The sequence below is a fragment of the Fusarium fujikuroi genome, chromosome FFUJ_chr01, assembly GCF_900079805.1.
Source record: "Fusarium fujikuroi IMI 58289 draft genome, chromosome FFUJ_chr01".
Lineage (NCBI taxonomy): Eukaryota > Fungi > Ascomycota > Sordariomycetes > Hypocreales > Nectriaceae > Fusarium > Fusarium fujikuroi.
The window spans coordinates 2,828,742-2,854,715 of NC_036622.1; the positions used below are offsets into that span (position 1 = coordinate 2,828,742).

A 25,974-nucleotide genomic window follows, 5' to 3' on the forward strand; every position below is an offset into this window, starting at 1 on the left:
GGACCGTCGACGCGAAACAAGGACGTCAGCGAACAACGGACGTCAGCGAACACGGACGTCAGCAACAGGACGTCAGCAACAGGACGTCACGCAACAGGCGTCAGCAACAGGCTCAGTAGAAGATTCAGTAGAAGACTCAGCAAGAGGTTCAATAGCAGGCTCGGTAGCAGGCTCGACGACAGGCTCAGCGACAGACTTGATAACAGCTTCTCTTGGTGCCATCTGCTCTGCGTGACCCTCGAGAGCGTCCGAGAAATGCTCATCAGCAGATGTAAAGTCATTTGTTTTGTCTGCGGGTGAGTGAGTTCGTTGCTGGCCTTCCAAAGTGGTAGGAACAGCCATGTCAGAAGCGTCAAAGGGCAACGATGCAGCAGAGACATCGTTTTCCAATTCCTTGCTGATGACTTCTGCAGGCATCGGGAGATAAGTTGTCGGTTCCTTCTCATGCTCTCTGGCAGTGTCAGAGGAGAGAGGGCCTGGGAGCATGGGCATAAACTCCGCGCGAGGCGTTGTTTCCTGAGATCCTGCGACAGAGTCCTTGGGATGCTGCTCCGATAGCTCGGTATCAACACGAAGATCAGGGCCGGTAAAATCAAGACCGGAGCCGAAATAATCGTCACTATGCTTGAGGAACTCGGATTCGGGTGAGTTCCTTGCAGAAGTCTCGCTAGGTTCACTAGGTGGGAGCGCAGGTAGCACTGAGCCAGTAGTTGGTTGTTGGTGTCGTGAGTGTTCAAGAAGATACAGTGGCATGATTTCTCGACTGTTGTCCCAGGATGTTGGTCGAGCTGCTCGCCTTGACATGACCACGGCATCCGAATGAGACGTTATAGGGGAACTAGCGGGGGACGCCTTGAAGCTAACAGGAGAGGCGGGGTTTGACCTATTACCCAAACGAAGGGCGATAGGAACAGCAGTTCGGCTGGGTGACTTTGTGGGCGTGTCAAAAACGCTACGACGTCGCTGATGGGTACGTGAATCTCGCCGAATTATACGCTCCTCTGGAGGCGTGTCAGGCCTGCTGTCGGGAAGAGGGGGTAGTTCCTCCGGACCAGAAGAAGGGCTAGTTGGTTCGCTGGGAGGTAGCGGAAGGAGGTCGCCATATTGAGGGTCAATGGCTGGTTTGATAACACGGGGCACGACTTCGGGGTCAACCAGTTCGAAGCTGCGCGCACGAGGCCGGCCATCACGAGAGACAGAATTCTCGTGATCTGATGAGGTCTCAGCGGCGTTGGAACGAGCAGCATCAGACGCAATAATGGCCGCTGCACTCGCTAAGCCGGCACCCGCGCCAAGGGTGCCGGCATTATCTAAAAAAGAATCCTTCTTATCCTTGCGTGACTTGAAGAGGCTAGAAAGAACACTATTGCTTGGTCGCTTCTCAGGGGTTCTGCGTTCTTTGTACTCCTTGTCCCGGCGAGATGAGCCAGGCATGGATGCAACCGATTTCACATCATCATCATCATCATAACGCGAAGACTTGCGTCTATGTCCGCTCTCGCGCCGACGGTCATCTCCACGCGACTCGGATACGACAGAGCTAACATCTCGGTCGTCAAAGAAGTCACGTCTTCGATCCGATGGGCTCTCTCTGCTGTCGCCGAAATCTTCTTCGGCTCCACTCCTTCGTTTCGACCTCTTGCTTCTCTTGCTGCTTGAACTACCAACAGAGATTTCGGAGGCTGCTAATGACCGGGTTGGGGAGTCATTGCTGTAGGTGTGACGCTTCGATCTTTTTGGCCGCTCATCATCATCAGGCCTTCTGTGGTGAGATCGATCTCGGGATCGATCTCTTGTTCTATCCCGTGACCTGTCTCTAGACCTTTCTCTAGACCTATGGTCTCTTGAACGATCTCGAGATCTATCCCGTGACCTATGTCTGGATCTTTCTCTAGACCTATGATCTCTTGAACGATCTCGAGATGCTCCTCGTCTTACAGACCTTCGATCAGTGGGGTCCAGTGTAGAAGAATCTCGATATGTGGCATCGTCGCGAGAATCGCGGTCCTTCCTGTGCTTGCTTGAATACTTGTGGTCTTCTCGCTCATCGTCTGGTCGAACGTCTCGGGAGGATAATTCTCGAGATGAATGGCGATGATGCGAAGGCCTCACAGGGGCGGAGACGCGAGACCCATTGTCGTCATAGTAGTAATCGTCGTCATTCCAAGGCTTGTGTGACTTCCTGGGAGCGTCTTGCTCGTCTTGAGAGCGAACGTTGCGAGATGGCGTTTTTCTTGAACTTGAGGAGGCAAGCGCACCCAAGGCGAGAGCTGGCACAGCCACCTTGGCGATATCCACGGCGTTGAAGCTCTGGCTGCGATCGTATTCTGCAAGGGTATTCTTCGGTTCAGATTCATGATCAGATCTGGTGTCGCTGGCTGGTGCGTCGCTCGCGTAGTGATTGGTAGAAGAAGTACTTGGGCCCATGTCATCGGAATCGCGGCCCTTACGATCCTTCTTCGCCCTCTTGCGAGTGGTATCTTCCCACACCTCTTCACCGACCTCCCTTGAAGGTGACGGCTCCGTTTTGATGTTCACAATCTTTCCATCATCCTGAACAACGACAACGTTGGACTTGTCTCGCTTGCGCGGTTCTCGCTTGCTCAACTTCGAAGTTTCGGAACTGTCTTGAGGAAGTGGCACGTCTTCAGGCTTTGGCAAGTCGGGCTTGATGCCGTGCTCGCCTTCATACCTAATAAAAGGCGTTTCCTGAGGGGTCTCAATCTCTCCGAGAACAAACCCTTGCTCGGGGAGAAGTTTTGGGATGTTATCATTTTTAGGCTCAGGAATGCCCTCGGCGGAAGGTCGCTTGTACCAGGAATTGCCATTTGTGATGCCATGAGAATCACCGTTTGCCTCTTGAACACCTGGAGGAGAGTCACGCCGACTGTAGGAGGGGTCATCAATGACGATGTCGGGGTTGAAGCCAGTATCCTTCAGGCCAGCAGCCAGCGTGGCAGCAAACTCAAAGTCATCTGCAAAGCCGCCAGGCATCTGTTGAGGATGTGGACTTGGAGGTTTAGGTCCAGGGATTGGAGGTTCGTGAATCGTATCGTCACCGGAAACGTCTTCAACCCGGTGAACAGAGATGTCCCTGCTTGCTTCATCTGGAAAGCTTCTGGGTATATCTGGGGTTTTGGATGACACTACAAAATCAGGTTCGTTGTGTGGCTCGGCGCTGCTACCAGCCAGTGCCGCGGCAAGAATACCCCAGCGACTGGCCTTGTTTAGCTTCGGCCTCGGCTTCTCGGGCGATTTATCAGTAGGAAAGTAGTTGTCGGAATCACTTCGGTTCTCTGGTGTATCTACTTCAAAGCTCTTCGTCTCGTTCTCACCCCAGCTGACAGATTTGGGAACAGACACGAGTTCGCTAGCAGAGATGATCTCACCCTTGGGTCCGATGCTGACATCGTCAGGCGAGGATACCTCATCACCCGCCTGCCTTACACCTTGTGCTTGAGGAGCTGGCGTGTGTTGACGACTTGTGGCAGGAGTAGGATATATCAGATTGAGTACAGGACGCTCTCGTGAAGGCTCTCTTGACCTCAAGACAAGAGCAGAAGAATTGTCACCCAGGTTTCGGAAATGGCGTTCTTCCCGGGGGTATATCTTATTATCGATCTTCACATCTGCATCTGGTCCATCAAACATGTTGTTATCCGGATGCTTGTCTTCCATGATCGGCGGTGTGACAATTGTGAATGGATCATTCTTATCTTCTTGCCACTTGTCGACGACAGATCGCTCAGGGGATGCACTTCGGGATCGTAATTCGTCAGAAGCAATTTTTCGGGCGATGCAGGCCTCACGATAGAACCTGTCAGCTTCCTCCTGTACAGTATCTTTGCGACCTCTTGAGCTATCTTGAGATCTATCGTTTGGATAGCGATGGTGCCCATGCTCTTGAGACCGCTCATGTTCGACTGCAACGGCGGATGCTATTGCGGCAGCTGCAACAGGAATTGTGGCATGTTTGGCCTCATCAAGAATAGATTTGGCCTTTCGCTCGTCCTCTTCGAACTCATGATCGGCTTGAGTATCGTGACGTTGTGCTGGATCGTGAGTCTCCCGACGGTACTCGTCAACCATACGCTCAATCTCAAAGGAGTCTCGTCGGCTTAACCGAGCGTCGGCTGCTGAAGAACTTGGCGGCGAGTCGTCAAAATTAGGCTCGCGCTCAATGGTGACAACATTAGGTGTAAGAGGGCGCCCAGGTGTGGTTCTTTGAGACACAGTGAACGCATCGTCCGCAACTTGGTACTGGAAGGGATCAATAGTCTCATGTACAGGTTGAGTTGAGTTGCTTAGAGGGCGATGGCCAGCACCGACAGGTAGAGGAAGGTCACGGCCATCTTGAGTCGCATCACGCTCGCTGTCGTCAGCTTGGACGACAGGTTCACGCAACACTTTGAACTCCGGCCCCGATTCAATATGGAATGCTTCAACTTCGCCCTGATCCCTTTGAGGCACATCTACAACACCAACATTCTTCTCCATTCTATCCGTGGGGGTATCGTCATGATCATATCGTCGTGAAGATTTTCGCTCGTCATTATACTTGGGAAAGATAGGCTCGGGATCCGATCCACGGTAGTCACGCTCCCATTTCACATTTCGTTCACGCTCGTCCTCCAATGTTTCCTGTCGCTGGGTATGGTGGGCCAGGCGTTTTTCCCAGTCGAGTCTCTGACGTTCCGGATCTTGGACTTTTTGCCGTTCCAACTCTTGGGCTTTTTGATGCTCTAGCTCTTTGAGCTTTTGTTCCTCTGCTTCTAGGGCCTTCTGGCGCTCTAGGTCGATGCGCTTTTGCTCACGGCGGTCTCGATCAGCAAGGTCATGTTTCCTCCCATCACGATTCTCGGAATTGTCCTTTCGCGAGGATGCTGAAGATACCATAGCCGTACCGACCGCTGCTGCTGCGAGACCTGCTGTAGCAACTCCTGCCCAGCTCTTCCCGTCGGGCAGCTCGGATTTGCGCTGCCGAGGTTCCCTGCGGTTTGTGTCGTCAAACTTCTCGGCATTATAAACTTTTGATGAAACCGCCTGCTTGGGAACCGGCTGTTGCAGGGGAACCGGCGCAGGTCGAGTCGACAAATCCTGGCGCCTGTCAGACATTGGGAACTGGCCTCTGTCAAATCTATAGGGATCAGAGATGGGAACAGGATACACATCTCGCATCTGTATTGGTCCGCCAGTCTCTAGGCTAGCTGAGTCGCGACGGTATGCAGCAGCCTGTTCTTCATCCCGGAAGCCACATGGAGTATTAATTGAGCCTCGAAGAGAGTTGTAGGGGCCAAAGAGGCGAGGGTCAACGATAGAGCCCCGGTCTCCATGTCGCCGAGGGTCAAACACTGGGCTTTGACCTGAGGGCCTTCTAGAGCCAGCCAAAGCGTGTGTGGCTACTGCAGTTCCTGCAGCCGCTGCGGCACCAGCTGCGGGCTTAATAGATTCGCCAACGATGCCATATGCAAGCTCGGAGTCGGCAGCTGAGCCAGCGTCATCACTACTAGAGGACTCATCGTCAGAGGCATCCTCCCAGTCTGAGTCATCATCCGAAGTGTCGACGCGCTGCTTTGAGCTACCCAACCCCCGTGAGCCGTGTTTCTGCCTGCCATAACCAGATGCCATAGCTGCGCCAGCTGCAAGTCCCAGAGCAGCCGCCTTACCTTTACCTGATCCTCGGCTGGATAGGCGTTGTTCGTCTTCCTTGGACCGCCGCGCTAAGTCAGAGAGTTGCTGGCCAAGGGCCATTATCTCTTCATCGGCGGTCTTCTTCCGAGGCGTGGGTCGCGATGCGCGATCGGACCCCCCTGAGCTGCGCCGCCGATGTCCTTGACTCGGACCATGACCTGGAGAAAAGGCATAGCCTTGGCCAGAGGCACGGCTTTGGCTTCGGGGGCTCAGTGTACGGCTTTTTGGTTGCCGGACGTATCCCTGTCCGTAGGCTAGGTCAGAGTTCACAGAAGATGATGATGAGTTGCCAAAGTAAAGCACGCGACGCTTCTGTTTCTTCTTTCTGTGGAGGCGCTGTTTGACCCGGTCCGAGGGTGCCTTGAAAAATGTGCCAAAAACACCACCAAACTGTTTCGTGTCCTTGTATCGCGAGATATCTAATAGTGATGTCGATGTGTCACTTGAGGACGAGAAAACACTTGAAGGTGTCTGAGGTCGTTGTGGATTATGCTGTGGTTGATAAGGGTTATTATATCCTGGCACCGGCTGAGGCGGCGCGCTGGAATAGCGTTGGGATTGTTGATATTGCTGGGGAGGTGGTGGAAATTGCGGATACTGCGGTGACTGTTGATACATAGGGGACTGTTCATAACGTTGAGGGTCATATGCTCGTTGCTGAGAGTGTTGCTGATACATTTGCGGGTTTGGTTGTTGGGGATGTTGTGATTGTTGCGATGGCAGCGATGATTGCTGACGCGAATCTCCCTGATCTCTCGCATCGCGGTCGCGAGACTCGTACCACCGGCGGCGAGATCCCTCGGGGTCCCGAGAGCGGTTGTCTCGCTGCATTGCGCCGGTTTACGGTCTACCAGCGTTGCGAGGTTCGTGGAAGGGGTTCTGAGTGTGATGTTTTGATGGTGTTTTGTTTTCGGGAGCTCGTTACCAGCTTTCATGGGGCCCATCCGCCGCGGCCCGCAAAACAGGCGGTGGCTGGGGTCGCACGTCGTTGGTCAAGCTGAAATAGAATAGGTGGGGATTGTTGCGGGTCTTAGATTTGATCTGGTCTTCTGGGCTGGGCGATGAGCCATTTGCTATGAGGAGGCGTGGGCGCTAATTCTCAAATCTTGACTTGTACATACACTTGATGGTTAGGCGAGTATTGCCGGATCTAAATGGCATGTTGTAAGAGACAACTTCTAGGTTTGTCACACTTGGCCTGACATCGTGGACGTCTGGCTTTAATTAAAGTGCTTCGACAATCTGAATACCTCAGTCAGGCCGCCACACATTGGCTAGCGCTGTCGTAATATCCACATCGTAGATCCATTGCCAGCTGGCAGTCATATGCAGTCACACAGGCAGACGGCGTCGGTTCTTACAGGCCACGAAGTGGGGCCTACCCTGTTCAGTATCGAAAAGTAATGATCTCTTTTGTTGATTGTCTCACAGTGCCGGCCTCGTATTGCAATTCTACCCCATTGGATAACAATGTCTACGTATGAGCAAGATCTCATTTTCTACAGGCTGGGCAGAACTGACAAGAATTTGTTAGGAATGTTCGTAGATATAGTGTATCCGCGAGCCGTTCCATCCCTACCCGTTAGCTAAGACAAGCTCCAACGTCAATGAACGGCTCAATAATTGCACCCACACACACCCACCTCGCGAATCTCCCGACTTACACACATAGACACACCATCACACCCAATATTGTCTGTGCAACATAATATGGTGTAAATGTAAGTAAATCAAGCTTTGTACTGTACACCGAATCTCCGACCCAAAATCGCCAAACAAATAGACCCGTATCATATCAGTAGCCGCTCACTGTTTTGATATTGACATGCATACCTTTCGCGGGCCGGGCCGTTATACCGCCCCGAATTTCCACTTTCTTCTCATCCATCTCCTCAGGGTTCGCAAGGGTGAACTCAAAGCGACCAATCCATGCCGCTAGCAAACATGCGAACTCTGCTCTGGCGAAACTGGATCCAATGCAACTCCGTGGGCCATGCAAGAAAGTCAGGAACGCGTAGTTGCTGCTCGCTCCGCCACTTGCTGCTTTGCGGTCAGCGGAACCACTCTCTCCACCCGATGGGAGCCACCGCTCTGGCTTGAATTGACCCGCATCGTGGCCCCAGAGCTCAGTATCGAAATGAGTAGCCCACGGTACAATGACGACGCGTGTGCCGCGGGGGATTGAATGGCCGAGAATGGTGGTATCGTAGGCGGCATCGCGCATCGTCAACGGGACCGGGGCATAATATCGCAGAACCTCGCTGCACACCGCATTCAAGTATGGCATGCGATCTATGTCGAGGCTGGTGATATCGACGTCCGAATCCACAGAGGGAAGATGTTCACGTACTTCGTCCCGTAGCCTGCTCTGGATATCGGAATGCTTCGAGAGCATATATATTGCCCAGGTCATCGCCGATGCTGTTGTCTCATGCCCTGCAGCCAGGAATGTCATGAGTTGGTCAACCAGGTTTTCGTCAGTGAAACCACCACTTTCAAGAGCGACCGATAGTATATCAACATCGGCTTGTTCCTTATTGGCAATTTTTGCCTTCTTCTCACGGATAAGATCTCGACAGACCGCCCGGATATCGGTGGCCGCCTTAGCAATATCCTCGTTTCGACGGAAAGGTAGCTTTGTGATGAATTGCATGGGAATAATCATGCCAATAAAAGCGAGGACCTGAGCCTGGCGTGAAGGCTTGAATATCTGCTTGTATGTTTGAGCGAGAGTGTTTTGAGGATCTTGAATGGCGCCAAAGTCCCGACCCATCCCAGCGAGACCAATAATATCGAGTGTGGCTCGTGATGCCCAACTAGATATTTCGACATGGACCTCTCCCTCCCCACCGAACTCTGCTACCATGGTGCGTGTCACTTCCCTGGCCTTACTCCAGAAGACTGGGTATAAATTCTTGATGTGACGAAAGGCGAATGCAGGTGTCAAGCTGCGGCGCTGCATCTTGTGCTCCTCCCCCTCCGCAAGTAAGATGCCGATTCCAAGAATACGACCAATGGACCATCGAAAATGAGAGGGCTTCGGGAATGCATAACTGTTGGTACTAAGTACCTCAGCCAAGGCTTTGGGTGAGCAGACCATCACTCTCTCTTGATTGAAAAACCCACGATAGCAGAGTAGGCCATCGTTGGGAATCTCAGAAGCCCTAGACGAAAATTGCTGATTAGCGGGTTTTCCGTCATCTCGAATTAGACACAAGAAATACGCCCACGAACCATTCTCGCATTGGAACACCTGAGGGTTCGGCCATGATTTTCTGCGCTTGACCCATGAACCAATGGTTCCCGGAAGGTCCAGGAAGATGTCTCAAGGGAGACACAAATAAAGGATATATCCATACTGCCCAGACGCCCCAGACAGCGAGGCTCGCAAACCAAAACTCTGTGAAGTGTCCTAAGAGCTGAAGTCTTACCCAGCTGTTCTGTGCCCATGCGAGCGACAAGGTACCTGTAGCAGCAAAGGCTGTGATAAGCTCCCAAGGTAGCCCCATGATATTCGTGTTTAGATGAGAATGCAGAGAAAAGGAGAAATTCCAGAGGCAGATTATGAACCTTAGGTTGAACGTAGGAAAACACATGCAATGGTGACAGTTGCGCGTCTCAAGGGGTACAGTGACAGGGAATGCTCTTATAAGCGATTCGTCTATCTTCAGCGTAGTGGGGAGGCCTAAACATCCAAGGCTCCATGAGATACTCGAATCGTCAGAGATATCATAAACGGACGCACCACACGGTCCGAGTCGGTCATCAACATTGCACCGTTCCAACGGCATCATCGATGAAACAAAAACTCCGACCGACCAACGCTTGATGCGGAGACATCAGGGCGCTAGTTCCACTCTAGTATAAGTTGCGGAGCTGGACGCTTCAATGGAAATCCGATCGACGAGATCAGCAGGCATTCTTGGCTCCATGAACTGAGCAAGGGTCTTTGGGAGTCTAGGGCAGGAAAGAAAACCCAGGACCTCAATCTAATTGACAAAAATACTTAGGTAATTTTGTATAAATTTAGGATATCTTTACTACCTAAGTTTAGAATACCTTTTGCTTAGTTTATTTTGACAACCTATATTAATGTCCGTTTTCATGCTCCCTAGGGGGAGTGTACCATAGTACACAGCCCTTACTCGGTATGAAAAATATTTCATTCCATATTATCGCTAATTCCGCTACAGTGATAGGTCGCCTACTTGTTGATGGCTGGATACGGAGTAGTGAACAATTCAGTCTCTTTGCATGTGCCCCTTCAAAACACTTCCCTTCCAATCGTTGGAGGTATCAACCAGAAACATACCAAATCCCTTTATCTGGTGCGTTTTCAACCATGACCATATCGTCATACTCAACGCCAACCCGTGCCAAAAGGTCTCTAACCTCATGTCTTATGCGAGTCCCAAATTTCCATATCAGAGGTCCACCTATTGTTTTGCGACCGCGATCCCGTACTCCAAGGAGCCATTAGCCTTTTGCGCAGCCGACTATGTCATCGCAAGCGCATCTGTTCTCCATCGTTCCTTGTTCCGCCACCCTTTCTTCCAATTCTTTCGGGAGATAAAGTCAAGATTATGTCACAAAATGGCACATCACCAATTGCGGTTGCCGTGATATGTCATATCCGGTGCCGCTTCGTTGTTCCCCAGACCCTCAAATGGGGAACTCGTCTGTGCTTGTAATGGATTCCGAAGAGTCCTGGGATTCGAGTGTTGAGCTTCATCCTCTTGTGTTGCATACAAAGGTGAGATTGGCAATACTACTGGCGTCGCTCCAGTCGATGATTCGGTTTCATTGTTGTGACCCCGGACCGCCGTCGACCCATCGCTTGCGTTCTGGGTGGGTACACCTGTCCACTCATGTATCTGTCTCCCCGTGAGGGGACGTTCGCTTTGCTGCGGTATGGCTGATAGACTAGAACCAACCGCTACCGGCTGTGGGGACATCGACGTCGCTTGGCTGCGATTTTCGGGCAATGCTAAGCTGTCACGCGTGGATGAGCTGCCGTACCGTGTTCGAAGTCGACGGTGCTGGTGTTCAACACCTTCTCTGGGGGGTGGCCTTCCTTCTCCAGGTACTTGTGCAGAATATCGAGGCGAGCCATTGTTCAATGGACCTGCGGCTCCATATCTGGCCATAATTGCCCGCGCCAGAGCCTCATCTTGTGGACCACTTGCTGCCATCCTATTGCCTAAGTCAGTTGATTGATCAAGCAGAAAAGGTATTGGTGTTCCTCCTTCTCTCATTCTTGACTCACGCTGGATGAATGCTGGCGCCTCTATTTCTTATCAGGCTGAGGAACGCGGTGGCGGACGAATTTGGCTGTGCCTTAGGCTCTGAATGTAGCCTGTCTCGACAGTATGGGCAGCTATCCGAATCCTCGAACCACTTCTTGATGCAGTGGTCGCCAAAAACATGTCCACATTTCGGTAGACGGAGGGGAGCCTCTTTAATACCTTCTGGAGTATCAACGCCGTATTCGTTATAGCAAATTACACAACCTGAAACACGTTAGCTTTCATCACTTTCGATGGGGAGAAATGTCGTACTTCGGTCCGTCTCAGCTAAGTCCTCAAGCTTGACGCTCACGAGTGACTGGAGCGTTAGCTGGGAAGCCACCATCTTGGTCGTCAAAGAGCCTCTAACAAATTGCATCTGTCGGATCAAGGCCTCCTCCACCTCTGGTGATGACTCGGAGCCATTCGGACTGTAGAGAACATGCTCGTGATGGCCATGATACCCGTCATCCTCATTATCGTCGTGTCCGGACTCCGTCGACATTATGCGCCTGCGTTGTCGGGGGTGAAATCGACGAAACCCAGATGAAGAAGGAGCAGGCCCTAAAGAATGTAAGTATTAGCTTTTGGAAACATGCTCAGTCAACAACATCGCACGAACCAACAAATGATTCACAAATACACTAGCCTACGAGACTAGAAGGGTATATCGAGCAGGGCGGCGCTACTAGGACAGACTTACTAGTAGGAGAGGGAAGATTACCGAATGGCCTGGAAGATGACGATGCAGCAGTGAAGTGGCCTCTTCTTGTCGGTGCCGGGATGTGAGTTTGAGGGGGCAGCGGGGCTGGGAGAAACTGTGGAAAGTAACCAGTGTTGCTATGATTCATGCCATTGGCGCTTGAATCACCATGGACATACGCCGAACGTTGTAGTGAATTAACTTCCTGGTGGTTGGCTCCGAGAGGAGGCATGCCTAGACCGAGTCCCGGTGGCTGAAAATCCGAAGGTCTGTTGGCAGGAATTTGGTTTGCGAATGCTGCATCATGATTGTAGCTACCAGTGCCAGAAGGTATTGGAGCAACGGCAACCGGCATACTGTTGCGATACGCATGAGCACGGCCATTTGGCCGTGGCGATGCTGGCCCAGGCATGCTACCTGCAAACGGGCCCGGAGACGGCATGCCTAACATTGGTGGTAACATAGCTGCATGATGCCCATACGGATCTGGAACGGAGCTGTGTGGCGGCATGGTATAGGGATGTGAGTAGATGTGAGGTAAGCTTGGGTTTTGGACGTGCCATGGATACGCAGGTAAGTTCTGTGCCTGAGAATGTGGTGCCCAATGGTTTGAGGCAGAATGCACAGGGTCATAATGGCCGGAAGCCCGGTGGTTGCTTGATAGCATGAAATCCATAGGATCCATGATAGGCAAACGGCTTGAAAATGGTATTGGCCCAATATGGCTCACAAACCAATGGAGCTGCGCAGACACAAGTCCGGCTGCAGCTCACTGGAACTCGATAAAGGCGAGCGCGATCGTGAAGGCGGCTCTGGGATTTCGAATAGCACAAAGAGGGTGGGAAGAACGTTGACGGATGCTGATTGCACGAGGGCTCAAGCAGAAGATGAGTGAAATGTGTATTCGTATTATATGTGCTGGACTAGGACTATCGGTAGCACGCTGCAATCACAAAACGGTAATCGGGGAACGCAGGTAGGTTGTGGTCATGAGTTCAAAGCTCTCCGGGCCCCGAGGCAGATGGGAGATGGAGAGCAGAGTAGAGCGTCAGAGTGGCAGGCAAGTAGTCGTGGGGTGGTAGAGGAGAGCAGCCACGGGCGAATAAGTATGATGATGAGGGGCAATCGTTCGTTATCGGATATTTGCGATAACCCCGATGACGACGTAGTTTCAGCTCTAGCGGCGGCGTTCTGCGACGAGGATGATGAGGCGGGGTGTGAGCGGACGGTGTTGCATCTACGAGAAGTCGATGGGGAGAGGGAGATGCAGAGAGCCCTGGACTGGAAGAAAGAAGACTGAAGAGAGGGAGAGACAGAGGGAGAGGAGGAGGAGGACAAAACGGTGTGGGGGACAGACCAAGTGAGAGACAGGAGAAAGAAATGCAAAGAATAAAACGAATGCCACGACTTGTACGAATGAGACCAGATCAGACTCTCTAGGGCCCGGCGGCAGGCGGGTGGTGATGATGCTGTGGGTTGCAGGGACAGGCTGGCTGAGAGTTAAATCAACAGGTCGCAGAGCTACCTACCTACCTACGCAAGCTACTAAATGGAAGGTGCAACACGGAAGGGCGACAGTTATCAACGTTAACTCGGATGCTTTGTCGTCTCTTGCACGATCTGACTCCAACTGTCTGGGCTAGGCTCTCGCTCGTCTCGGTTCAAAGACTGGGCTGTTGGCTGGGCCTGTTTAGGACATGGGGTAGAATCTTACGTTCGCGGTTAGATACAATAGTTTCATTGAAATATGGAAAGACCCTGCTCTCGTTTGTCTACCGCCTTGCTTTGTGGAAGAGGCGCCGGTCGCGAAATCACCGGTGGATGTCGTGGACAGTGCAAAACAGGTTGGGCAATGTAAGTAAGATATTGGAAGTGAATGCTGACCTGAGGCTTGGCCTGGTGAAGCACCAGCGGACGCGGACACCAATGGTGGAAGCGCAGGAGGCGTTTGGGTAAGGTAGTATGGGTAGACTACCAGCGAATAAAATGAAAACGAACTATGCATAGGTAGGTCAGATCTGGATGATGGGGGGCGTGGAATAAAAGGGTGGCTAGTAAAGACCTTCAGAAGGGTCTACAAGTGGAAGAGTGCCTTCTTTGTGTTGAACCAAGTCAATTGAGTTAAGCCAAGCTAGATGATACGGTGGACAAACAAAAGCGAGAATATGCCGCTTGGGGGTGTTGTGTTCCTCCAGCTCTGAGCAGGGGAAAACACCCAAGGGGATGGTCTGTACGAAATGTGGCATCCGAGTCAGTATCGTTGCTACAGTCGCAGTCGCAATTGCAGTTCATCAAGGACGAAAATGATACTTGAATCCATCAATGTGCCGACCGGCCGTCCGTGTTCGGCAGCAGGTGGAGAGCAAGGTTGACCATGACCATCAAGGAAGCTTCCGACCAGCGAACGCCCTTGGTTGTAGGAAGGCTATCAATACGGGACTGATAGGCAGGTGTGTGAATGGCGGAATTTATGTGGTCTATGATACGCGCACCGGGCGAGGAATGTATCATCGGGAGGCTCTTATCGACGATGCCAAAAGCGACAACAAAATTGGAGGTCTAACAAGGAAATGATGCCGCAGTAAAAGGAGATAGGTACTCCGTATAGTAGCATACAAACCCCAGGCAATGGGACGAACGCAAGCCATCATGCCGCTTCAACATATCACCAAACGTAGGAAACCAGCTCCTCATGGTGCCCTGGACAAACAAAGTCACACTCTGCGGCGTGCTAAACCACCCGACCATGGGTGCCTCCACTTCTAAAAAACACAGTTCGCCAAAAGAGTCATGGTCGTGGTCGTGGCCATGGTCATGCGTAGACAAAGTCTAGTCATCAGCTGCATGCGCAGGGTAGGGAAGAATTCAAGCCCATCCATCATCAGCCAGCCCGCCCAAGCCCAAGCGGGCACAACCCATCATCGATCGACGAGGGCACGGGAACTCTGAGCAGGGAATTGCTAACTTTCATGGCCTTTCTGTCGAGGGGAATGACATGTTAAAACAGAGTGCGTCTAATGCAGCCCATAGAATATGAGACTTACATGAAAGACCTTCCTCTACATTGGAATATTGACGAGGCCTGATATGCATGTTCACTGAACTTGATTAGGTTGGGGGCCACCTTATTTACATCCAATGGGTTATCAGGCCAGCTCCACTGTGAGTGTTTCCCGGAATTCTTCCATAGGTACCTAGGTTAGGTAGTAGGTTAGTAGTGTCTACTAACTATTTCGTAAGACAGAACCGGCCCCTCCACTTGTATCCCATTCATCAAGGAAACAGATCCAACCCATACAGCATTTCATGTTACAGCGGAAACAACCAGCGTTAGCTAATCAGGACCAAGTTATGGCTAGCAGAGGTGCCATCTCCGAAGTAAAAGAAACAAAAGTCCTGACAAGGGATCAGATCGGACCCGTATAAAATAAGAACTTTTCGATAGCTAATGCATCTAGTAAGCTTCTCCTCTTAGGAAATCGTCTTGTATTTGGAGTACTCCGAAAACCTTTTAGACTCGACACAAATCACAAGACGATTCTCAAGGTGCATAATGGGAAATGAGCAAACTCAACATGATCGAGCTATGATCGGTTACAAAGTATTAGCCGATGCATAATTGACTTGGTTTATCAGGTTCTGGTGGCACAATATGAACATCTTTGGTTGGTGCTGTGATGATTCAGGCGTAAACATGATCCATCATGTGAGCCGTCGCCTCGCGTGCCTCGAGCCATTCATGATTCACAACACGGGCCCACGTCCATTTAGCCAAGACAAACAGGTGTTCGTTCATCAACTAGAGAGACAGGGGCTTTTGAGCGAGGAAGGCCAAAAGCCCCAAACTCCCTCCACCATAGAGAAGGGCCACTACTAGCCAGACCTGCCCCGGCGTCAACCTTGCGTTCATCTGACGTTGGCAGCGCTCGAGCAAAAGCCAAAACGTCCTACCTGAACTATTCAAGTCCGGCGACCGGATTCGTCACTTGGCGAACGAACGAGAACAAGGAAAGCTGCATAAGCATACGCGAATCTGCTAAAAGGGATTTGTCTGCATACAGTCATGTCTTTCACGACATGGTCGGTATCATTGCGTCTGAGGATACTCACAATTATACATTGCCGTTTGTCCCTCATAACCAATAAAGCTATTTCCTCTTACGACTTCTCCTGCATCAACCACAAATATTAACAGCCCAGAAGACTCGGTATCAACCAGACTGTTCCAAAGGATACCGCTTCCCGACGGCACAGCCGGGCGGATACCTACTGTCATAACAATCACAACATAACATAACAAAAGTCGCACCACCTTATGCCGAGGCCTCTATAGTGTTCCAACCCATGGACTGGTCATGTTTCAAACCGCCACTGCACGGCCACGGAAAGGGATTTCAAGGATGGGCTAGACCAAACACCAATATTCAATCTTCGTGGTACATTGAAATCGCCGTGACTGGAATGTGGGATGGATACATTTTCTCTTTGCCCATTCGCGCCATTGACCGAGCTGTTGAGCACTTTAGGAAACCTTAAAAGCACGACAAGATGCCCTTGAGTCCCACGCATCTACACATGAACTTCATCGAAATTCTGAGGAGCCAATATCTGCAACCACTCCTCAGGGAGCAAGAAAATACCAGACCTTGATATAAGGTGTTGAAATAAACTTAGTAAAAGATATTCTAAATTTATGCAAATTTACCCAAGTCTTTTTATCATTTAGGATTAAGGTCCTGAGTTTTCTTTCCTCTAGCCACTGTAGCCCACGAGGCGAAACGAAACATCAGTTACTCCCCCAGTGTTTGAGAACCCATGTCATTTATGTACTTAGAACATTATTGGTGCCTTTGCCATTCCAGATCTGCACTGAGTCAACTCTGAAGGTGATAAAGAACACTCCCCAGCTTCTTTCAAAAGCAAACGCCTTATTTGCTAGTGAACTTCTCAAACCCCGATGAAGATCACAAACACTCAGAGGTCCGCTCATTTGAAGCAGCTTGATTCATATTTCCTATTCTGGCTGTGTGCGCGGCCTCGGCTGGAAGCTTGGAGCAACGCACAACAAAGTACATAAGCCCGCCCCCCAGGCACGACATAGGAGCAACGATGATGTATCAAGGCTGTTGAGCTGAGCCGGTTATACATGTGACCTCTAGGCTCCGTCTTCTTGCTGCCACGTTTCGATGCAAAGCAAGGCCTCGTTCACATACAGAACAACAGGAGGATGGAACAAGAATGTATCCCTCTCCCTTCAGATACGGCAGCGGCAACCACGACATACTCGCCATCGAACAGTCTTCTCGGCTCGTCAATCTCTTGCTCGGTCCCGAGTGTTTGTGCTGTGGTGCAAGCATGCGCTGACGGGCTCCAGCGCCGTGTTGGTTTGTTGAGAGGGTGACACTGCAGTCAGTACTCACTTCACTTGAACCCCATGATGCAGAGCTTCGACCCTCAACGACGCTCATTTTCCAGTATCCTGTTCTCATTTCTTCGGCAAGCGATACTTGCCGCCGGCTAGCTCTAATTTATTCTCTGTCACCTTTTCTGCCAAAAACTCCTGCAACTCCTCATTCGTCCAGGAACAGCCATCAGGAATCAGCATTTTCATCATCATCAACATCTGTCCAAGGGGCATAAGTGGTGCTGAGTTTGTCAGCATGCCCACGATGAACTGCCAGTATACAATTCGGCGCTCCTGCTCCTTGGGATCGATTTTGGGCTTGCGAGGAGACGAACGTTTGTCATTGCCAAGTTCTTGAGCTTCACCAGGGTCACCTGATTCACCTGCTTGTTCACCCTTGTTCAACCGCTCCAAGACAGCATAGGTTCGGCTGCCAACGTCACGGAGCACTCTCCTGGAGATCCAGAACTTTAGAGCCAGGTCGAGGAGATCCTCGTCTATCATGAGCTGTTGCCATATCTCATCGAAAGTTCGTTCTGTGGGGCCTGGTTTGCCTTCAGTGCTGTCGTCCTGGAATGCGTATATCACAGCAGCCTCGTAAGTCTTGCATTCAAGCTCGACAGTGCGGTCCTCGAAGTCAAGTTTGACAGTTGCAGAGCCTAACTGATCCAACCAAGTGAGTTTGCGAGAGGTCTTGAGTCGCTCAAACCCTTGTTCGTATTTGGCCCGCATCGCAGCAACGGGTGGCGGAACTGTGAAAGGGTCCTTAGGTAATGTTGGCCAGAAGAGTCGGGAGAGAATCTTGGAGTGATATGCTGGTGCTCCTGGATCAAGTGACGGTTGATAAATATTCTTTCCGAGAACTGCATCGACTCTTTTTGAGTCTTGAATATCCTTCATCATCACATCGCAATTTTGTAAAGCATTGTCGCCGAACCGCTTTTTAAGCAGGCTCAGTACTTTTGTCTCTTGTATAAAGCTTGCTTGATTAGAAAGCAATCGCTCTGCGATGATAAGTTGGAACTCCTTGATAAAAATCTCTTGAGAGCCAAGCGCATTAATCAGAGTTCCGATGACGTCCTCGTTCTTAGGTCTCTTGTAGTTGACACCTGCGTCAACAGGATCGGGCACCCAGGTCATGTCATTCCAGTCCAGGTCCTCGTCGTCGACCTGGCGTCGTTGCTGTTGAGAAGCTGAGTTGAGCAACACTGCCAACTCCGCGAGCTTTGCCTTTCCCTCCTCCGTACTGGCCTCGCTCGGGTTAGAGAGCAAGCCTGTGACCACGATCCTGATGGCATCGTCCCGCTGGCACAGGTACAGCTGTAGTGCGTGAACGACACGATCAAGGAGAACCTTGGAATGATCCAGGGCATGAAATGTCCTTATCATAGAAATGTACGTTTGAAGGATATCGGAGGTGGATCGTCCAGGGTGAAGGAGTCGCTTCTGAAGAGCGAGGGAGAACGTGTCGGTCAATTGAAGGCGGCGTTGTGGCGTAGAAACAGCCTGACGAAGATCCTCGAGTCCGCCCCGGCTTTCGGGCCAATTCAAAGCGATATCAAAGAGTTCGTGAATTCGCAAAGTAGCAAGGCGACCTACCGCGATCTCCTTCCAGCATTCAACGTCACTCCAGGCGATGTGAGTTTCAAGACGACTGAACACCTCAACAGCAAGGCGGCCGTACTGGTTTTCAACCCAATCTGAAAGATGGCCAAGGCACCCAGTCAAGGTACTTGAGCCTTGCGTTGGCGACTGTTCAGACGCTTTCCAGAATCCTGAATAGGAGGTCTTGATAAATTCCTCCATGCTGGCATCCATGATTTCGGCGAAGAGTACCTGAAATCTCTCCCCCACCAGTCCAACATTCTTAAGAGATTCGAGAAGCCCGAGAAGCTCTTCCCGGACCACCGAATCACCACAATTATCTTGTGATTCTAACATCCCATCATAGCGTCTCCCAATACCAAGACTAGAACGTATGAGTCGCTGTAAGACACTTGCCAGGGCTTTCGTCAAGCCATGGTTGAGAGAGTTACCAATGATAGTATGTAAATCACGACGAAACTTTGAAAATGATGAGCTAGCAGATACGTCGTCCTCGTAACCTTGGACTATGAGTGTCAAGCCCCAAAGGTATTGCCTGTGAGCTGCTTCGAGAGTCGAGACACTTGAGGCCAAGACCTGTGTCTGATCACCCTGACTGGAACATGCAGACAACAGTGGCATAACATGGTGAATGAAGTGCTGGCGAACTTGATGTGTGTGCCAAAGGAGGATGTCTTCTGTATGGGCTGCCTGGGGCAAAGAGCGGCCAGGGTAGAGAAGCAGAGCTAGGGAATCACGGAAATCCAAGTCAACGTCTTGTGACTCTGGAGGCAAAGTGCCAAAGGAATCTTCAACCGCAACTGAAGTTGGTAGTTGGATCTTGGAGGTGACAGTATGCCATGCTCGATCCCACCTCACCTGGTCATCGGCATGTTGGAGAGTCTCGTGGAATAGCGGTGGTGGTGGTGGTTGTGGTGGGGGAGCATGCTGAGGTGACACGTGGGGACCTCCAAAGGCGGCACCTTGATCGGTGAAGGCTGCAACGGGAGTTGAACGCGGCGTGGGCGATGAGACACCTGTCTGGAAAACGGACCAGAAGACCTTTTGCTTGCGTGCCCGGTATCGCGACGCTGTTATGACCATTGTGGCATTGTAGTGTGGTTTGAGATGGGGTGTGGGAATGTCAACAAAAGAGATGTTTTGATTGCTGTTGGTACGTGCGGATACGGTTACTGGGAAGTGGATACTTTGGAAATGCACAGGGGTTTCTACCGTTTATGTCACAGTGGGGCGCAGGACGGGCCGCGCTCCTTCAACGGCACGTTGGACCCCCGTCGGAGGGCGGCCGACACTCAACATAGTAAGTCGTGTAAGTGATCATCGGGGAGGGGGGTAACAAAGACACAGGAAAGAGTTTCTTCTTTTTCGTAGGACGATTTTTGGAACGTATTGCATATTTATAAGTGCATCGCAAAATGAGGTTTAAAAAATGATAAAAAGTTTGTAGACCTGATGAGCAATTCAACTGGACTATATGGAGCCCTTATATAACAACTGTTTACCGATACCTACCACAGAAGACTCGTGTAAATCGACTGTTTGGGCAGGATGGGTACCAACTACGGAGTCAATTTGTTGGTTTGACTCGGAGGGTTTCGTCGCACACACCCCTAACGACGAGTAAACCTTAGACGAAAGCACGGATGCCGTATGTACATATGTACGTCTACTCCAGATGTTTACGGCGTTTCAGATAAGGTATGAGGCTCAATTTTGTTTTTCTGCAAGATGTTGTTTCGCGAGCAGACGTTTGGACCATCTCATCGTCATCTGCCGGGAAACTAAGCCCAGCGTCCGGCTTGTCCAGCTTGAAGGATCAATTGTTCGCAAACTAAGCTTACTGTAGGGCGAGGCAAGGCGCACTGCACTAGCTAGATGTCAGATCTTGATGCCTGGCCCGTGATGATTCGAGAAAGATTTTAAAATTGAACTGGGTGAGAAGGGGGTGGCAGAGTATCGCTTCGCTGCGAGTCAGTCAGCCAGGGTGATAGAGTTGGAACAGAGTCGGTGACGGCGTGCTATAGGGGAGTAAAAAAAAAATACCACGGTCTCTGTAGCATGGAAAGAATCCTGGAGGATCACGATTCGAGTGAACGGTGAATCACCACTGGGAGGGAAAGCATGAGCTAACTAGGTGATAAACGAGACCATCAGGGGCAGATTTTTGGGGCCAGTGAAGATCATCTCCGGCTCGGCCGATATACACAAGTTCGGCTCCGGGGCGGTATCTTGGTCATCAGTAGATCTTCAGCGGACGAAGAGCTCCCTTTGAAAGTGTGAAACGCCAAATAATTAGATTCAGGATACCGCATAGGGAGTATGCAGACCCGACTCTTGTGCGTTTGCCCCATTGATGCGTGGCTGTTATCGACTCTATTTGCTTGGCGACGGCCAAATTGCTTAACTCCGATACAGCAAGGCACGGCTTAATCATCTCCGAAAACTAAAGCTCGACCTTGATCATCCTCTAATTACGGATAGAAGGAAGGTAGCCTGGTTGAAGGCGAGCCATTCCGTCCAGGTTCAGGCCTGGGGAAAGGGTCAAATGTTACCCTACTTTGGTGTTGTTGTAGGTTTGACCGTCGAGGCGCTTATCGGCCAACGATGTACCGCACACAGTTCGCCGAATTGACTTTCAGCGTTTCTTGGATGCTTGTTTATTTCGGTTGGCAGCCCCGGTCGATCGGGGAGCTAAGAACAGAAAAAACGAGGACAAACGGACTTGAAATGTAGCAAAGAGTCTTATTGAAGGGTACTATCGTCCAGTCTGCGATATGGCATCCATTAGTTCCCAGAACTTGGAAAGCCCTTATGCCGGCACATTCCCATTTCACAGCTTACCTACTACCTTACCGACCTTGTGTCCTGCGAACCTGTTTTCGGGTACCTTGCAGTTCCTGTGGAAGAAGACGGGCACGACTCCCTTTTTTCTTGGGTCAATCCAATATGTATTTTATTATCCCCACCTCCACGTTTATTTGGCCTTAACTGGACATAACATCCCGCTTTTCCCAGCCCTACCCAGAGTGCTTGTGCCTTACCATTGATCAACGTCGCATTGCGCAACGACCTCTTGTCTGGCCTCGAGATCCTTGATTCTCATGGTTATGCTATGGATCGCTGGGGTTGCAGGGCTATTAATCAGTGAGCCTCACTCAGCCTAGGAAAACTGGGCTCTCTTATGACAGCGCCTCCCTGGTGGCCAGGCTCTACCAGGGTTCCTCCTTAATCCATCCGCGCCTTTCGCGAGCTATCCGAATAAGGAAGGAAAGCTGACACACAAATGTCTCTCTTTTCACAGCAAAAAGGCGACGATCTGATCCATTGTGACACTTGGCACTGAACCTCGCCATTCTCTGTCTAGGGGTTGATCCATCGCCGTGATGGATTTCGCTTGTCGAATCAATTACTATAAAGGAAAGACGGTCCCGTCGTTGTGGTCCATGGCGTCATGAACATACAAGCATTTATTAAGATTTTCTTCCGGTTTTCCGGCTGTCAAAAGGTTATCTTAGGCTACAATTGTACAGTAATGTGCACCTGTGCCGTACAGGTTCATGCCACCCTACCAGCTACTACCTGCCCAGGTTCCGTCACAGTCGATATAATCTGATTCGCCAGCTCACATAAACGTAATTAGCTACGTAGCACAGTAGACACGAATGCCGGTAAGTATCCAACAACTGTCGTTCCTGCAAGGACAACAAGAGTAAATGACCCTTACACTACTCGGGGGCGATAGACTCTGACAAAAGAACCGGGAATCTGTACACTCGCGTCAATGATCTCCACTCAGCAACCGTGCCTCCGTCAGGACTGGCCAAGGTCAAGTCAGCAGATTCATACATATACATACATACATTGATGCATTGCTTTGGCCATGCTACTCGTTCGTCAATGCCCTATACTTCAGACTGTTGCTGGTTCAGCTTTCTGACAGAATCAGGCTTGATTGTTCCAGAAACCATGTGGCTGGCCCCCGTTTCATTAAAGATCAAATGCAATGCACATGCCATGTCGGTGAATTGGGGTGCATTTTAGTTGACATCCTCTAGGTGTGAGCGTATCAAACCTGACAGCATCCCCACGCAAGACTAAGGAGGTGATGAATGCAGCCCAGAACAGGGGGGTTTCCAGTTCCTTCACTTCGCGCCGCCTTGCTGGGCGTGGTGGTTACGCCGGCCGGCCGTTGGGACGACCACGATCCGACCGTCCATTCGCCAGCAATACCCCCGGACCAAGGTGTCAATCTTCGGCCTTTTCGTCCAAGTCTGTTCTCCGGGGTGCCTTTGTTTTCGGGGCCGAGACGGGTTCGGACACGGACACGGATTCGGGTAGCAGTTTAATGTCTCAGCCGGCGTACGAAGTTAAGGTTCGCTGGCTTATCATCTTGTTTGGACCTTCAAACCCAACGATCGGTTTACTGCCGTTACCAATGTTTCCATTTGAACCACAAATCATTCTCACACCGTGGAGCTATGCGTCCGCGTAAGATGGCACTAAAACCCATCTAGAACTTACGGAGTACTTATCCTACTAATTATTATCCCTCATAAGCCAGGCACACCCGTTAAAGCCAACTTGTGTCCTTGGCCTGGTCCATGCTATTTGCGGCGCGGCTGTGTTCCCTAAACCTGGTCACTCAGCCAAGGGTGGGCTTGAGTGCCGCGACGATCATTTGCTTCGGACTCACATCCCCTTCCCAGTAGTCTGGGGCATCCCGTCCTCCCTGTACGGTTGGCTTGTTTCAAATCCGATGCCTCGTTCGATTCTTGCATACTACACTCCTCAATTTGCTCACTTCTGTCATCCATTCCAGCTTAGCCTGTACCGGTGTACCTACGTACCGCGCTTTTTGGCAGTGACTTGCTAAGCTGTCAAATGCCTGAAACGGCACACACTAAATATTGCTGATTGCAGGTTCGTTTCCTGAAGCTCTGGTATAACGTGTTGCTATATATCTATGGTGACCAGGCTTCAACCACCTCCATCGTGAATCTGTGTTTAAAAGCAAAGCGTTGTTATGGGCTTCTTCCAATTGAAGGAGAATAGTATGGAAGTAGAAAGATAGTACGACTCCATCCAAACCAGCCTCTTATACGGGGGGGTATTGGTGAAAAAAAAAGTACAAAGAATGGCTAAAAGTAGACTCCAATCCCAATATGCTCCGGAGGTAATCCAATAACAGTATGTCCTTGCCTCTTCAGACATCCCAAGTTGTTTCATGATGCGAACCATATCTGATCGCTGATGACATATAAACAACGCCAGCCGACCCCTTAGCTTTAACAATTCAGACTGCAGGGCCCGATCTTTTCGAGTCCTTGCAACTGACAAAAATACGCCGTCTTTAAAAGCAATGTACCAATAATTGTGATGTTGTTGGTAGACCATAAACCACTAACGCCAGATCCGGTTCAGTTCGAGGCTGAGCCACGAACGTTGCAGCAAGAATCGCATCCGACCCGCATACTCGTGTTGTTGATTTTATACAATTCGTTCATCTAAACGTTTTTGACTCATGAGTTACGTCGACCCTTACACTTGTCGTGAAGTAGGTGTCCGTTTCGTGCAGTGGTTCTCGTAAATTCGGCTCCGCAGTTGGGGCAGGAAGCCTTTGCAGCTTGGCCAGATTTTTCGCGCTGATGTCGCAACAAATTACTAAAAGTTGAGAATTGTCGTCCATTGCACCCGTGTTCCCAGCATCGCGGCTTCGGCCGACTTTGCACGACTCTGACATGTCCCGCTTCTTGCGTGTTTGCGCCTCCAGGGCCTAGGACGGTAGGTACCTGATACATAAAACCAACGTCCTGGCCAACAGGTACAGGCGGTGGTCGAGTACTGTTACAAACAGTCAGCGTTGCTCGCGAAAGATATGCACGCTGGCAAAATACCTATACTGACTGGATCCTGCATAAACTGCTGCATAATCCACGGGCATATTATAGTTTGCCTGTCTGATGGTCAGAGATTAGCATGGTCCGGGCGCCGCCTTATATATGCAGGGGTCTTACAAGCTTTGTGGGTATGAGGTAGGATACACGGGTGCGGATTGCGTTTGGTGGTCTTCGAGGGATGGGCTGTAAGATTGAAGATACGTCGAACTGCTCATTGTAGTCGGAGTATCGCTCATGAGAGTCACGGGAGCAGGTGCCGTTGTATAGGCTGAGATGTTCATAGCTGCTGTGGTAGTGGCAAGCCCCAAAGCCGAAGGCGAAGAATCGACGTAAGGGTTACTGTTGGCGCGGCGCATTCTGTTCACCAGCCTCGAGTCTCGACGTGCCCTATCTGACTGTCGTTTGACTTCTCGCTGGTCTGCCGAAAGAGACAATCGTGGGGGGCTCGATGTCACGGATCTCGACTGTGGTGGGGGTGTGAGGCTGCTTCCAGAAACATGTCCCATTGAAGGCAGTCCAGGACTTAGCAAACTGTTTCCAGAGTTACTTGTCTCAAGAGGGCCTATAAGGATGTCAATTCCGACTGAAATCGAGTAGGAGACATTGCAACGTACCTGGCCATGTGAAGGCTGATCGAGGTCCCATGGTAAAGGCTGGATCAAATTGAATAGCAACAGTGCTTGGATAGTAATATTAGTACTTTATGTAGAGTTCACGACGAAAGGAAATAATACCTCATGCTGGTCGATCGTCCTGCCTGACGAGAGTTCGGTACCAATTGATGCCTGTCCTCTTGGGGAAAGGAAATCAATGATCTTGGTTCCTCCTGAGCTTGATTTGGTTGACTCCAGGTTGAATCAATGCCTGCTGAAGCCAAGGTTGGAAACTGAGAATATGATTGAGAGGCAGGTGTGGAGAGGTAAGTAGACTCGGGGGTTGGAGTGTTCAAGTAGGGTGTGGATGAGTAATGGTTTGGCGAGGGAACTGGAGGCTGAGGGGATATTTCGAGCGTATGAGTTTGCGGCGAGGCACTTATGTTTGAGCCAAGTACGAACTCCCCACTAACAGAGACTTGACTACCAACAGTTGATCTGGTGGGAGGTGAGCTCGGGTTGTCACAGGTTCCATCTGTCGTGTTCGAGTCCATCTTGACTGAGGATGGAGGGGACAAGGGAAGGTATAGAGACTCGGATTGAGACATACGGGAAGTCAAAGAGCTATGAAGCCGATGATAGAGTGGTCTTGTTGACGCGAGGTGCGATTAATAAGTAAGGGAACGAGGCTTATAACAATGCCTTGTGAAGCTGATTAGAGATGAAGACTCGAAAAGCTTGGTTATAAAGCGGTGATCTATCTATGGACCATCTGAGCCCCAAACACGGCCAGGGA

At 50.7% G+C, this 25,974-nt stretch overlaps 5 protein-coding genes; all 5 read right to left on the reverse strand.

Moving 5' to 3' along the window:
- Positions 1–6,522, reverse strand: part of FFUJ_01232 (uncharacterized protein) — a gene marked incomplete at both ends in the record, with an annotated part of 21,311 nt that extends 14,789 nt beyond the window's left edge. Inside the window, one exon of the mRNA XM_023581017.1 lies at positions 109–6,522. Within this exon, the coding sequence (XP_023424314.1) occupies positions 109–6,522 (6,414 nt within the window).
- A 964-nt stretch (positions 6,523–7,486) lies between these two features.
- FFUJ_01231 (related to isotrichodermin C-15 hydroxylase (cytochrome P-450 monooxygenase CYP65A1)) lies at positions 7,487–9,200 on the reverse strand (the record flags this gene model as incomplete). XM_023581028.1 has 2 exons in its annotated part: positions 7,487–8,855; positions 8,926–9,200. The coding sequence occupies 2 exons, from the start codon at positions 9,198–9,200 to the stop codon at positions 7,487–7,489; spliced, it is 1,644 nt and encodes a 547-aa protein (XP_023424315.1).
- A 1,092-nt stretch (positions 9,201–10,292) lies between these two features.
- Positions 10,293–12,364, reverse strand: FFUJ_01230 (uncharacterized protein; the record flags this gene model as incomplete). XM_023581039.1 has 4 exons in its annotated part: positions 10,293–10,884; positions 10,958–11,201; positions 11,250–11,540; positions 11,680–12,364. The coding sequence occupies 4 exons, from the start codon at positions 12,362–12,364 to the stop codon at positions 10,293–10,295; spliced, it is 1,812 nt and encodes a 603-aa protein (XP_023424316.1).
- Positions 12,365–17,164: 4,800 nt separating this feature from the next.
- On the reverse strand, positions 17,165–19,771 carry FFUJ_01229 (related to component of the anaphase promoting complex; the record flags this gene model as incomplete). The annotated part of the gene is made up of 1 exon (XM_023581050.1): positions 17,165–19,771. The coding sequence occupies one exon, from the start codon at positions 19,769–19,771 to the stop codon at positions 17,165–17,167; it is 2,607 nt and encodes an 868-aa protein (XP_023424317.1).
- A 4,436-nt stretch (positions 19,772–24,207) lies between these two features.
- Positions 24,208–25,732, reverse strand: FFUJ_01228 (uncharacterized protein; the record flags this gene model as incomplete). XM_023581061.1 has 5 exons in its annotated part: positions 24,208–24,529; positions 24,583–24,645; positions 24,703–25,147; positions 25,200–25,264; positions 25,320–25,732. The coding sequence occupies 5 exons, from the start codon at positions 25,730–25,732 to the stop codon at positions 24,208–24,210; spliced, it is 1,308 nt and encodes a 435-aa protein (XP_023424318.1).
- Between the last annotated feature and the right edge of the window lie 242 nt (positions 25,733–25,974).